This window comes from Halichoeres trimaculatus, unplaced genomic scaffold (assembly GCF_033239565.1).
Source record: "Halichoeres trimaculatus isolate MK-OKI-2021-1 unplaced genomic scaffold, fHalTri1.1 fHalTri1_scaffold_10, whole genome shotgun sequence".
Lineage (NCBI taxonomy): Eukaryota > Metazoa > Chordata > Actinopteri > Labriformes > Labridae > Halichoeres > Halichoeres trimaculatus.
The window spans coordinates 9,764,860-9,778,500 of NW_027437187.1; the positions used below are offsets into that span (position 1 = coordinate 9,764,860).

Here is a 13,641-nt window from a genome sequence, read left to right on the forward strand (position 1 = left end):
AGCATCCAAAGGTCAAAGACAGACGGAGAGGGTCAGAAACAGCAAAGCAACGCAGACTTGACTGCTAGAAGGTCTTACATAAAAGCTGAGAAACAACCCAGAAAAGAAGAGGTGGACAGGGGAGGAGGTTTAAATACAAGCCTGATTGCAGATGAGCTGCAGCTGGGTGCTCAGGTGCTCTGAGCTGCTAGATTAGGTGGGCGTGGCCAACAGGCTGAGAGCAGCAGAAGAGAGGTGAGTGGACAAACACTGAAACACAGGAGTACAATGGGACACACTGCAACTTTGAATATTGGAGAGGTTTTCGTGTGTTTTTCCACAAACAAATATTAGCTATTCAAATTTTCAAGTCATCTTGCCTGTTTCTTGCCTTTGAAATATGTTTTCAAAAATATCTTTTTTTTTTTTCTTGCCTCTGCTGACCCAAAAAAGTCATCCTGTAATGATCCATGTTTCCCTCGGCTTCTGTCACACTCAGCCTTTCCTCTCATCTGCTGCTGCCACAACAACCAGGAAGAAGGCTTTTAACTGGATCTGAAAGACCTCAGCATCATTTTCATAATCTAAATTTAGCTCCTCTACTTCAGTTGCCACCTAATTTTAGAACTTCTTCCAAATTATTTTGTTGTGCCACCAAAACCTAAAAGCCTCTAAGATCCCTCCAAGCCATCCCATGATGCCCTGGCTTGAGCTGCCCAGGATTCATGTTTGGAGCTGGACTATGTTCTGAAATAAGAATTGGGAGAGCAATAATTCATGCTCTGTGCCAGAAAACATTGTAAAAAATTGTACATTATTCATACAACAAATTATCAGCAGTTCAGAATTAATGGACTTTTTAATTATCCATCCAAGAAAAAGGATAAAAGTCAATTAAATACCAACATATAAAAATATATTTACCGTCATCTTCAGAGCCAAAACCCTTCTCAAACGCTACATGTTGTATTCTCTAATCATACCACACCTGATGAGAGACAAAATATTCTACAATTAGCACAGCTTGTTGAAACTGTGCACATCATTAATTTGAAAGTGAAGGTTTGCTGTGCTGATCCTGTAAATTAGAGATGACGCTAAGCTGTTTGCCTCTCCAGCACTCACTCCTACACATAACAGATCACAGAACCGCGTAAGTAAGAGGGAGATGCAGTAAAGCATTTCAGGGGGAGATGGAGGGTGAGGAGGACCCAATATAAAACAGGCAGACAATAGACAAAAGCAGTAAACAGATTAACAAATGACAGCTAGAGAACAAGCAGAGGAGAGATCGGCTGAGTGGGACCGAGACGGGAAGAGAGGGAGATTATTTGTGTTGTGGTGTACAATGTGAGATGTTGTGCTGTGGTTGCAAGATGTCACATTTTAGTCATCCCCAGAAAGCCTTCCTGAACACTGAAAGCTTGGTTAGAGAAAATCTATTTGCCACAGCAGGATGAGGATTCGGCCCAGGAAGCAATATTGTATTTCATTCAGGACGTGAAAATGGATGAAACATAACAAAAGCAGAATAAATAGGCTTTTGGACTAAAATTATTTTGCCTCTTATCAGTTGTTGCATTTGAATGGTGCTGTAAATTCACCCTGAAGGTAAGCAAATGTTCTGCATAACTGTTCTCCTGCACAAAACAAGCAAAGCTACACAGAAAAACAAGCACGCAAAGAGGTCCATATCTTTGAGCACGCATTTGTTAAATTGAAATGCATTCTACCATTAATTCACTTATTGATCGCTTGAATTCTAGGAGTAATTTATGCCCCCTTTTTGTTTTTTTTTGGCTCATAATTGGAAACATTTATCAGCTGCCTTCCTCCCTGTGGGCTTTTGTTACAGCAAACCAACAGCACACACAGAGGTGTTAAAAACCGATTCTCTTCACCTTCACTCACAGCACTTATCAATTATCACATGCCGATGTTTTCTGCCTCGATATGGTTAGGTATGCCAATAAACCCACTGAGGGATGTCTTTCCTGTGTGTGCTCAGGAGGAAACAATGGGAGCTTGAGCGAAAACTTTGTCGAATTGTGACAAAAAGTGTGAGATTTAATTTCTAAAACACGGATTAAAAAGAGAAACCCTCTCTCTGGTTGAGTTGTTAAAGGCGCATCAAGGCAGCTTGATGACTGTGATCTTGGATTCAGTGTCTAAAGCTTTGTATTCAAGCGCAGCTGGTGTTTTCAGCAGAGATCTTCCATGAGTCAAACCCCAGGCTCATTGAGACAAGCTTCAAAATGTGCCAGGAGTTAGTTATAGATTCTTAAGAAGCTGCTCTGTGAACTCGTGTTTGATCGGTCTCTGGAGACGCAGTGTGGGGAAGAGAGGGGGGACTTCAGGATATAGACACAGGGACAATAGATGTCCTGATGACATGAGTCCCAGAGCTTGAAGAGCCTTGCTAATTGATAGCGAAATAATGAGTGTGCTTAAACACCCTCTCATGTGAAGACTTATTCGTATGCCTCTATCATCCTCTGAAGATCTTCCTCTCTGCCTGAAGAATGTGACAGGCTTTTTCCTCTGTGTTTCTCTTTCTACCTCCTTAATTCATGAGCTTTGTGACTGTGTATGCTTTACAAACAGCGCAAAAGGAAATTAACTTCAGGCTACACAGCCATTGAATTATTAGTCCGCTGAAGAAGTGAAATGTTATGGGAGAAACAGAATAGTTAGCCTGTACTTATACCAAATAAAATCCTGTCCTGTTGGGATTTTATTTTGTATTACTACAAGCTCACAATGCACAAGTGTGCTCATTATCCAGCAAAAGTATTGATCCATTTGATGGATTTAAAAAGAGCATTTATTCAAACAGTTAAAACGGCAGTACCACAGGTTTGACTGTTGGTCTGACAGGAGGACTCATCCCTGCTAGTTTTCAGTTACAAATTCGCATTTTACCATCATTATCATCGTTCACAAAACAATCTTAAAGATGCTATGAGGAAGATCTGTTTTAATTGGATTGCCTGGCCCGGAGTCTCACGCGCTGTCATAAAGATGTGACTTTTAACAAGGCGTGTATTTATTTTGGAACAAATTTTCTTTGTTTGAGACAACTTTTTACAGGATACAACATGATGAGGTAAGGTATTAATCAGTACAGTTTCATAGTCCTGTTTTTTTTTTAAATGTGACAGCAAGCAAAAGTAAGTTTGTACCCAACACCAGTAGAATGTATCACCACAAGCAGCCTGGCGCTATGACGTACCCATAGGCTTAAGTGAGAACAAGCAAAATGTCAGTTCATACAGCCGTCCATATGTAGCACGATTGAAAGCCTAATGCTGTGTAATGCTAGTGAATCCTGGTTATGTCCTTATCCATCTACTAAGCAGAGCAAACGTAGCCTCAACCTCAACCTTCGATAGACTCTCACATTTGGACAGACCACTGCAGAATGACTGCTTCATGTGGGTTGAAATGAACATTATCACAAACAGTTTAGCCCATGTGTTAGCCTTTAGCTCAGGCTCAAGCGGCAACCTCCGCTCTTAGAATATAAGACAATGTGGTAGGGCTGAAACCTGCTGTTTCTGGAGTGTCTGCTTGAGGCTGGCTCTGGAAGTACAGGAAGTCACATACACAGAGCCGTTTTCAAAGCAGAAATTAACCTATTAACCGCACCCACTGTATGTGAAATTTTGTTGTAACTCTGCAGTTAGGAGGATATTAAGATCTGGAGCTCGCTCAGTCAGAGGCACAGCTGAGGGTCAGCTGACCGACAGGGGCCCCATGGCTGTAGGCAAAGCCCTTGCCACTACCAATATGGCCGCAATAGCCGATGTGCTTCATTTTCTGTAACAGAAACAGACGGAGGATGTTGGGGAGACTATGTCCATGTTTTACACAGTCGATGCTCGGGCTGTATCATTCTCCCATTTAGCTTTCTTCTGCTCTTCTGTCATTTTTCTGTCTGACAGTTAGGCTCCTGTGTCCACCATCACTACAAAATTAATCAAAAATATTGTTTTCAGCAGAGAAAAACACAGATCTCTCTTCTCACTTCTAAACTTAATTAGCCGGCGTGGTGTTGTCATAGAGACTCGGACGTGCCACAAATTGATCTGATCCTACTTGACCTGATTGCAAGGCCACAAAGTAGCATTTCAAGATAATCTATATTGGAGCTGATAATCTCATTATAAAGCGTGGATTATGATCAGGCATAAATCTAGAAGAGACGAGAGGAGACTCTTCACAGCCCCTTTAAAATCAACATTTCTATATAAAATATTTTCTGATGTTGTGTCCCAAACTAGTCCTGTCACTCTGCCAAAGCTCACACTGTGGTGTGTTTTGTTTTTGCTTCATGCTTGTTGTCTTCATTTTGGTAAATTTGGGTGGTTGGATGTCAGCCAATCAGCTGCACTCATTCTGTTGATGGACAGTTGTATCCTTTTAACTGACGCGATGTAAATGTAGTAATCCCCCCGCCCCCATGATTTCTTCCAATATGTTTTTTTTTAAGCAAATGAATGGAGATCAGACTTTTTATGACTATTTTCCTTTGTTCAAGACAACTTTTGACCAGACATGCTATCATTTATTGTGACGTAGAGCTTCAAACTCTGCGAGTTCAGTTAGTTCTGTAGTTTAGTGCACAGAATATAAGCGGACTTTTTGATTGATGTTTATCACACCCTGGTGCTCTAAGCTTTGTCTGTGACATGTTACCTCACTCTTTATTTCATTGATAGACTCTCAAGTTTGAGCAAAACTGCTGCATGTGGGTTGAAGAACGGACTAGAACATGTTTTAGCCTATGATCTATCACTCTCCTGTTCAGCTTTCTTCTGCTCCTCTTTACTTTTTCCTTTTGACTGTCCAGCTCCAGTGTCCAAGATAACTACAAAGGAAATAGTTTTATGGATATTTTGATATATGTTGATACAAAGGTTAACTTAAAAATGATACTTGAAGACTGCAAACAATCAAATTTGTCACAAAGTAACCTTTGGGGGACATAAAACTTTTGGCAGTGTGGCACATGCCCACACTGCCAAAAGTTTTTCTAATACTTTTAGCCTTGATGGAACAAAAACATTGCTTCTCATATGTCTTACTGGCAAACACAAAAGTAAAGCTTACCCTCCTGTTGGAACAGAATGCATGGCAAAGTGAAATGTCATTGAGGAAATGTCATCTCTCTTTGTTTCTCTGTCTCTGTATCACTTCCTCATTTACTCACGTAGAGGAGAGCAGACGGTCACATTAGTCACCAGAAAACTTCAGACACACAACTTGCCAAAAGACTAATTGATTTAAGTCCTCAATGACTTGCCAAGGTAACACCCATGGACTAGCTAACCAAATAAGCAATGAGAGGCACAAACAAATGAGAGCCACATCGCGCTGAAAGGGATGAAGACATTCATTAAGCTGCAGGCCAGAGGAAGAGAAGCAGCAGGACTCTGAGCTCTGCAGCAGGGAGACAGATGATCTCTGAGAGCAGGAACAGGACACCGACTCTACCTGCAGTATCTAAAAACTTCCTCCTCATCAAACGACTGTACATGGGCCAAACAGTGGAAACACAAAAAGGCGAGTGGTGTTGATCCAGGTGCACAGAGTCTTAAAGGGCAGTCAATTTTCTAGCCAGGGAAACACTTTTCTACTGACGACAAAAACAAAAGGACACATTTGCAGGGAAACAAAGCTCAGTGCTCGGGTGCAGGCTCACTGGCCAAGTTCCCACATAATTGGATCTGGCCAGTAATTCCTCATACACTAAACCCTGGTGCATACACATTACGGCTGTTTATGTTTCTCTGTAGAAAAGTGACCACATCTATTTCTCCCTCCATGTTACCTCATGCATAAATAATCATTGTAAACATGAGGGAAGGGGGGAATGCACATTTGGGTATGCTTCCAATTTCACTGGTTCCACTTTATTCCTGTCTTTGGTAAACAGAGGTCCAGTCTGACTCAGAGCATGTTCAAACAGCTAACTGGGGTGAATATCTTCTTTTTAATTCATTCATCTCTTGACCCTGAATTATCAAAAATTAAATTCAACAATCTGCAGACAGATTGAGGTTTGTGTTTGGTTTCCGGTGCCATCTGCATCAGTGTTAGAAACTGTCACATCTCTGGTGATGGTGTTGATCTGCTCGTGGGTTTGGCACAGCTCAGCAGCAGCTGTTCTCCTGACCTCCCCTGTCTTTCACATGTTTCTGTCTCTCCTCTCTTTTGACAGTCAGTGGCTTTCTGTTAATTCAATCCATGGCTCACTGTTGGATGTTACATCGATAACCTTCTCTGTGAACTCCAAAGTGATTTCTTTCATCCTGACTGAGGCGTTAACACATTCTGGTTTTAACCTGAAGCCTCCTCTCCATAAAGCTCCATGGTCATACCTAAATATCTGAGATTTCACTTTCCCATGCACGATTATAGAGATTATTGGTGTGTGTCCTTCTAAACTGCCTAATAGGAACTCTTGAGGTAATATGATTATGTTGATTGGTGATAATTAAGGTTGCACAAGTGTGGCTCATGTAAAAGGTGGGAATTCATCAGCACACTGTATGCATGACTATGGCTGACATCAGATGCCTCTAGCATTTGAAGAATTGCATTTTTAATGTTTTAATTTGCAATTAAGATTTAGGAATGTGCTCTGAACAACAGCCATTGCCTGTGTTTGTCTCCAAGCAAGCTTTCCTTTCCAAACTCCTCGTTTTCCCCCCTTAAATAAAGAAATAGTTCCCATTTCAGGGGGGATAAACTTAGTTGCTCTTTTAATGAGATGTTAGCAGCTCAAACCATGTTTGTACAAACAGTTTGTGGGTAGGTGTTTCTCACCACAGGGGGTGTTGGGTCAGGACATAGAGACCAGACATGTGATTAGAAATGACTTTAGTGGAGTCAGGTATTGGGCCACAAAAATCGGGCTGTGTGCTCTCTGCAGTCTCTGAAAGAACCCTCATTATAGATGTGATAAACAGAAATCATAGAAACACTTAATTAGCAGAACATTTCAGCAGAGTTAAAAAAAAAAAAAAAGTGCTGAAATTTTACCAACTGAACATGAATCTTCTTTCAGAAACACTGCGTGTGACATCTGAGCCTTCATCCAGCTGATGATGATTACCGTCTAATTAACACACTGCCTAAATTATCATATTTAACCACCAGGTAACTCAAAGGGTTTGGCCAAAACAGGAAACAGAAATGAAGCCAAATGCATAACAGTCTCTTAGCATGAGGAGCATTTTACCTTAAAATCGTCTGTGACAAAACCAGCAAAGAAAACAGCAAAACAGGTCCAAGAGAAAGGTCATACCAATGTTTTTACATGACAGCTAAAACCCTGGTTCATGCCCTCATTTCATCCAAAATCAACTCTGCTGTATCATTCTTCATGGTTTATCATCAAAAGTCCTCGATAAACTCTGTTATAGCCAGAACTCAGCTGCTCATCTGCTCATCCACACATGCCCCCATGATCCACCCCTCTATGAAGAAGGAAACTTCAGTGATTAACCCTTTGACTGAAGTTTACCTAAGCTAAAATCCTGTCACAGATGAGGAAGAAAATACTTCACTGAGGCTTAATCACCTAAAGCTGCGTTTCCACCAAGCAGTCTGGGTCGGTTCAGTACAGTTTGGGATGGTTTGGTACCGTTAAGCCTGATCCCGTTTGCGTTTCCACAGCAAACTGTGCCCTCTCATGGTAGGCGGCGTGTAAGCCGGATGCCGAAAGCCCCAGATGTTAAACAATAGCGTGATGCTGTAACAGTTTACCCCACTATTAAATCCACCAAAGAAGAAAAACGCGACACAGTAAACAAAGAGCATAGATGGAAGACATGCAGCATTTCATCCTCTCTGTGATTGACATGTTACTCTCTGTTACAAAGTGCAGTTAAGTTTTGTTTCAGAGAAGTCTGTGTGCCGCCAGGAGAAATGCAGCCGCTGTCGGGGTAAGTGACGATTCTTTTGACCAATCAACGGTCTGCAGTGTGTTGCTCCACCTTCCGAGAGCGGATCAGTTCAGTCTGGCACCCATATGGAAGGGTCCCAAAAAAGTAGGCCGGCTCGTCTCGGTTTTTAGGGATCTGTCCCGGGATAAGTCAGTGGAAATGCTGCACAATCTGCGCCGTACTGAGACGAACCGAACCGGTGGAAACGCGGCTTAAGTTGGCTTCTGTTCTTCATAGAGGAGGAGAAAACAAAAAGACTTCTCTTTGTTGGTTTTAGAGGTTTGACATGCCACCACCACTCCCAGTGGTTAGGAGAAAAACAGACCAAGTTGCACTAAATCCACTCAGGAACAGGAGCACAGGCAGTGCTGGAAAGCAACCCTGTCTTTCAAAACCGCCACTGGCTCCCGATTCCCCAACGTACCCAGTTCAAAGTTCTTCTGCTGACACAAAAAGCCCTCTGTAACCTTTCCCCTCTCTATCTGACCTGCTTCACCTGCATGACTCACCCCTCAGTCTTCGCTCTTTTGATGCAAACCTCCATAGGACCAAGCACTGAACCTGGGGTGAGCGTTCACCATGACTCTCCCCTCCCTCTGGAACTCACTGCCCAGACTCAACCATGACTGCACCGACCTCAACACATTCAAATCCCAGCTCAAAATCCAGAACTGCTTTTAACTGTTGATGCTCAAAAGACTGTTTTATCATGTTTTGTTTTTTATGTCCTTTTATATCTGTTTTTGCAAAGCTTCTTTGAGAACTTTGAAAAGTAAAACATGAACAAAATGTACCATTATTTTTATTATTACATTTGAAAGACAAATATTAAGTCTGCTGATGAGTTTTCCTTTTTTCTCTCATCCAACAAACAGTAAACCGTGTTTGTGTACCTGTACCTGTAAATCTCACAGCTGAACACAGAGCAGTTATTATTCAGATCAGGTATTTCATGCAGTGGTGGTTTTGATGGCTATGAGTCTACACCTGTGCACCTAAGGCCATATCTTCAGCACATGTTTGACATTTTTTGTTGAATGAGGAATAAATAAATTGCTTCAAATATTCACTCTGTTTTTTGCCCCTCACAAACTTCATCCTAGCCTACAAAACTCACCACCCAACCAGAGAGAGAAAACAAAAAACCTGAGGAGGCCTGTAGCTACAAATTATTCTAAACTACATGAACTAGCTGTCTGTGCTTTTTTTTTTTTTTTTTTTTTTTTTTTTTTTTTTAATTTTGTGGTTGATTATTCTTGTTGTTCCTGTTGATTTGGAACTGGAAACTTGGAAGTCTGCAAGGCAAGGCAAGTTTATTTATATAGCACATTTCAGCAAGGCAATTCAAAGTGTTTTACAGAAAGAAAAAAAAAGAAAAGAAAAAAAAACATAATTAAAGAAAACAATTAAAATTTGATTGAAAAACAGATAAAGACATAAAAACACAATAATAATAACAATAATAATAAAAATAAAAATAATTATAAATATTAAATAAAAAAATGGGGAGAAAAAAAATATTTTAAGATATAAGCATAAAAGATGCAGTGCAGAGTGCCAGAGTTGTACAGTAAAAAAGAAAAAAAAAATTCACAATGTTTTCAACAAACATAATTTAGCATAACGTGCCATGCATGTAGTCTTGACTGCAGTCAGGCATTTTAAAAATTCTGGTCAATGTCTCCTTCTCAAGCAAGCTTCAAAAATCTTTCCAAACTGAGATTGAAAAGCACGGCACAACAACAGGAAACAAGTGGAACAGCTTGGTCCAAGAAAGACAATAAACAACAATCTCAGAAAAAGGAAAAGAAATCAGAGCAGGAAGTGACACATTGCTGCAGTGTTTCTGAGAAAAAAAATCTTAGCCAGACTGTTTCTTTTCTGTCAATGTGATTGAAGGTGGTTGTCACTCAAGAAAGTTACTGCCCCTGGATGAGAAATAAGTCTGAAATGAGTTTCTATTTATTCTATTCCACAAAACAAAAGAAAAGCCTCCTTTTTTAAATCATTTTGTGAGCAGTATTTCTAGACTCAGTAGGATCAGAATTTTAGCCGGAAAGAAATTAGTTAAAACAAAACAAAACAGGAGTTCTCATATTCACCCCAGGGCATTGCTGTTTGATCACAGCAACATTATGTCCCATTATGCTACATTAGAGTGACCTTTTCAAATTTTAATGAAGCGTAACCTTTCCAGTTTTGATGTGGTAAAGTAAACAAACTGATCAGAAACAAACACAAAACACTGGCGCACCATATCCCACACACACACACACACACACACACACACACACACAAGCACCAAAAGTTACTGACCCTTAGAGTACGCGGTGAGCGGCCAGGCAGTCCGGTGACTTCCACCTGTGCCATGTCATCTGCATGTGCACTGAGCCCGTGGATGAGCAGGAGTGGCCTGCTGTGAAGGACTTCCTGCTGAGGAACCAGATTTAGATCCCTGTCCACATAGAAGCTGGGATCCGATACCTCAAACTTCACGTCTTCGTTCCCCGCACAGTCATCAAACTCAACTGCAAGAAGCAAAAAGAACGGGAAGATGTTAAGCAAAGAATAATCCACAACTAAAAGAAATGTCAACATGATGTGTTGTACGAAAACAGAGAGTGAGGTTTTTTCTTGCACTGTTAGGAAAAGAACTTGAGGGGCTTGCCAAACGATCCACCAACACGTGTAATTCTCAGATATAAAGAGATGCCCTGAAGACAAACGGATACCCTGAAGAGAGAGTAGGATGTTGTGAAAGCTCTGTCAGCGAGGCTACAACAAAAGTCAGTGATCTGTGTTCACATAAACCAGCTACAATATTTATGAGCTGGATGGATGCTCCACATGCTCCACATGCTACAGCTTGAAGACTTATTAGAGTGTCTGGCTGCAGAGGATGTAGTGGTACCTGGGTAGGTGCAGGGAGGAGAAGGAGGGATTTACAGCAGAAGAAAAGTGTCACCTCGGAGCCACGTGCACACAGGAGCTTGTCTTGTCTGACAGAGTGAGGCACCGCCAAGGACTCTACCAGGCTTTATCCCTTCTGATCATGTTCATCCTCTCTTTATCGCTCTCACACACTCCCCTCAGTGTCAAAACATGATCCCCATGTCTTCCCCCACCCTCAGCCCTGACAATCCTCCCTTCACCTCCACTTTACCCCCTCAACCCCCCAACGATACACACAGACACACACAGACACACACAGACACACAGACAAACACACTCTGTACTGCTGCCTACTCTTTTAGATTATGAAGCATGTCACCACTGGAGAAAGTCATGAAATCCATTTAAAACTTAGGAAGTATTAACTATATTATTTTAAAACCATTATTTAAAAAAATAGTGTAGAAAAAAGCATGGGAAAAAAAAAATATCAATGATCTGTTTTCCTTATTTCTTTGTTGCCACAAGACCCCTGAAGTGACTAAAAGGCTAAAAAGTTTGCACCAAATGGTCAATACAAACTATACAAGAAACATCAAGAACTCACCTTAAGATTTATTATTTTGAAAGTATATATAATAAAATAGAATTAAATAAATAAATAAATAAAGACTAGATTGACAGAATATATCAAAAACACAAAATCTGTGAGATAGACAGCCAAGCAGCAGTCCCCACTCAAAATGCCTTCTGCTTTAAAGATGATGTGAGGAGGATCTGTTTGAATTGCTCTCCCTCACCACATTGTGGCCCAGAGTCTCGGGCAAACTGTCGTAAATTACTTTTAGTGAGGCGTGTTTGTTTTGGAATTAAATGGAGATCGGTTTAAAACATTTTTTCTTTGTTCAAAACAACTTTCTACTGGATACAACGCGTCGAGGTCAGTACAGTTACGTAGCTCAATGGTTTGAAATGTGACATCAAGCAAACGTTGTTGTATCTGGATATATGTAGTGCTATCGGCAGCCCGGTGTTCCCACTTATCTGTAGGGTAACGTGACAAGTAAACATTGTCAGTTTGTGAGTAGTTAGGTGGATGTTTATATTTAGCTCAGCTGGCAGCGTGGTGCTCTAAGACATGTCTGTAATGTGTTACGTTAGTAAACCCTGGTTAAGTCCTGCCAGTCATCTACCAAGCAGAGCTAACGTAACCTCACTCTTTATTTTATTGATAGACTCTCAAGTTTGAACAGACCACTGCAGAATAACTGCTGACTGTGGGTTGGAATGAACATTATCACTAACAGTTTAGCCCCTGTATCACTCTCAGGATTTTTATCTTTCTTCTGTTCTTCTGTCCTTTTTCTGTCTGACAGTTAGACTCCTGTGCCCACCATCTCTACAAAATTAATTATAAAAATAATTCTTAGCAGATAAAAACACAGATCTCTGTGTGTTATCTCTTCTCATTACTAAACTTCATCAGCCGGTGTGGTGGTGTCATAAAGATCTAGACGTGCCATAGATCAATACGGTCCTGGTTGACCCGAACTGGAAGCTAAGAAGTAGCAATTCAAAATAACCTGTAGATAACCAGCAATGCTGGTGCTGATAATCTCATTTTAAAGTGTGGATTACGATCAGGCATATATCTAGAAGGGAGACTTTTTCAAGATCACTTTCAAACTCCTCACAGCCCCTGTAAGTACAACTGAGGAAAGAAACAGGCCATTAAAACATACAGTGGTAACACTTTCTTATGTGTCACTATGACTCCACTATTTGCCCCAACTGACATGGGATCTCACAACTTCTGATACATTAACTCTGTTACATGTAAAGAAATGTATCTGACTTTATGTCAAAGAAAACAAATACACGAGATTCATTTTTGGACTCAGTGGGTGAATTTCTGCTGACATCAGCACAGGAGCATCCAAGAGGAAGAATACCTCCTGCGTTAAATCCACACCCTGACTGATGATCATTCAGGTGTGAGCTTTTTGTCTTGGAAATATCACACTTATTTTTCCCCTCCTCAAGGTAAAGGACAAAAGTACAGTGACTTGTCATCTGTGTGCAGGAAGGGGAAACTTTCTCACCCCCATCGTGAGACTAATCTCTCAAAGCATCAAACCATACAACACTTTTCAACAGAGCTAGTTTCCACAGAGCTGCCAACACTGGTCATCAGGTGTAGCTCAGAGCAAAAGAGGAGTCAAAATAGTCAAGGCTTGTTTTAATTTACCACCAGCATGGTGATCTGTAAGCCTGGAAGAGTGATCGTATGGTATGCTGATGGAGTCATGCTTCACACATCTACTGTAGAGTGTTGCTCTCAGAGAACTAGGACACTTGTGTCTAAACGTCACTTCCCCAAGACACAAATCACCATGGGTTTAAAGAGTACTCAAATATTCTCCTCAAATTTATGACAGCTTACTCACGTAGAAGTAAAAGTACCAGCCTGCAAATCTACTTAAAAGTGAAAAAATACTTTCTTTAACATCTCCTTAAAGTCGTGAGGACTTATTTTTAAAGTAGGGTGTGTGGAGTGAGAAGTGCTAAAATGATGTCAGTAAGCTCACATTTGAGCTGTCTGTGGTTGGAAAAAGGTGTCAGCTTTATGAAATCTGTTTCTCTGAGCAGTGATTGACCTGAGGGACCAACCTGTGAAAAGATTTTTTGTGATATCAGCATGAGCAGCGTATTCCTTTCCTCCTCTATGTTTGCTCACTTGATCACTGGACCACAGATGTCAGCCAATCGGCTGCAGGCACACTGTGGATGGACAGATTGAATCCTTTTTGCTTTCACT

General features: G+C 40.9%; 1 protein-coding gene across 1 annotated transcript in view; it reads right to left on the reverse strand.

Moving 5' to 3' along the window:
- Positions 1 to 13,641, reverse strand: part of cdh13 (cadherin 13, H-cadherin (heart)) — a 516,276-nt gene that overhangs the window by 312,719 nt on the left and 189,916 nt on the right. Inside the window, exon 3 of the mRNA XM_074678416.1 lies at positions 10,248 to 10,459. Coding sequence (XP_074534517.1) covers positions 10,248 to 10,459 — 212 coding nt within the window. The remainder of the gene's footprint in view (positions 1 to 10,247; positions 10,460 to 13,641) is intronic.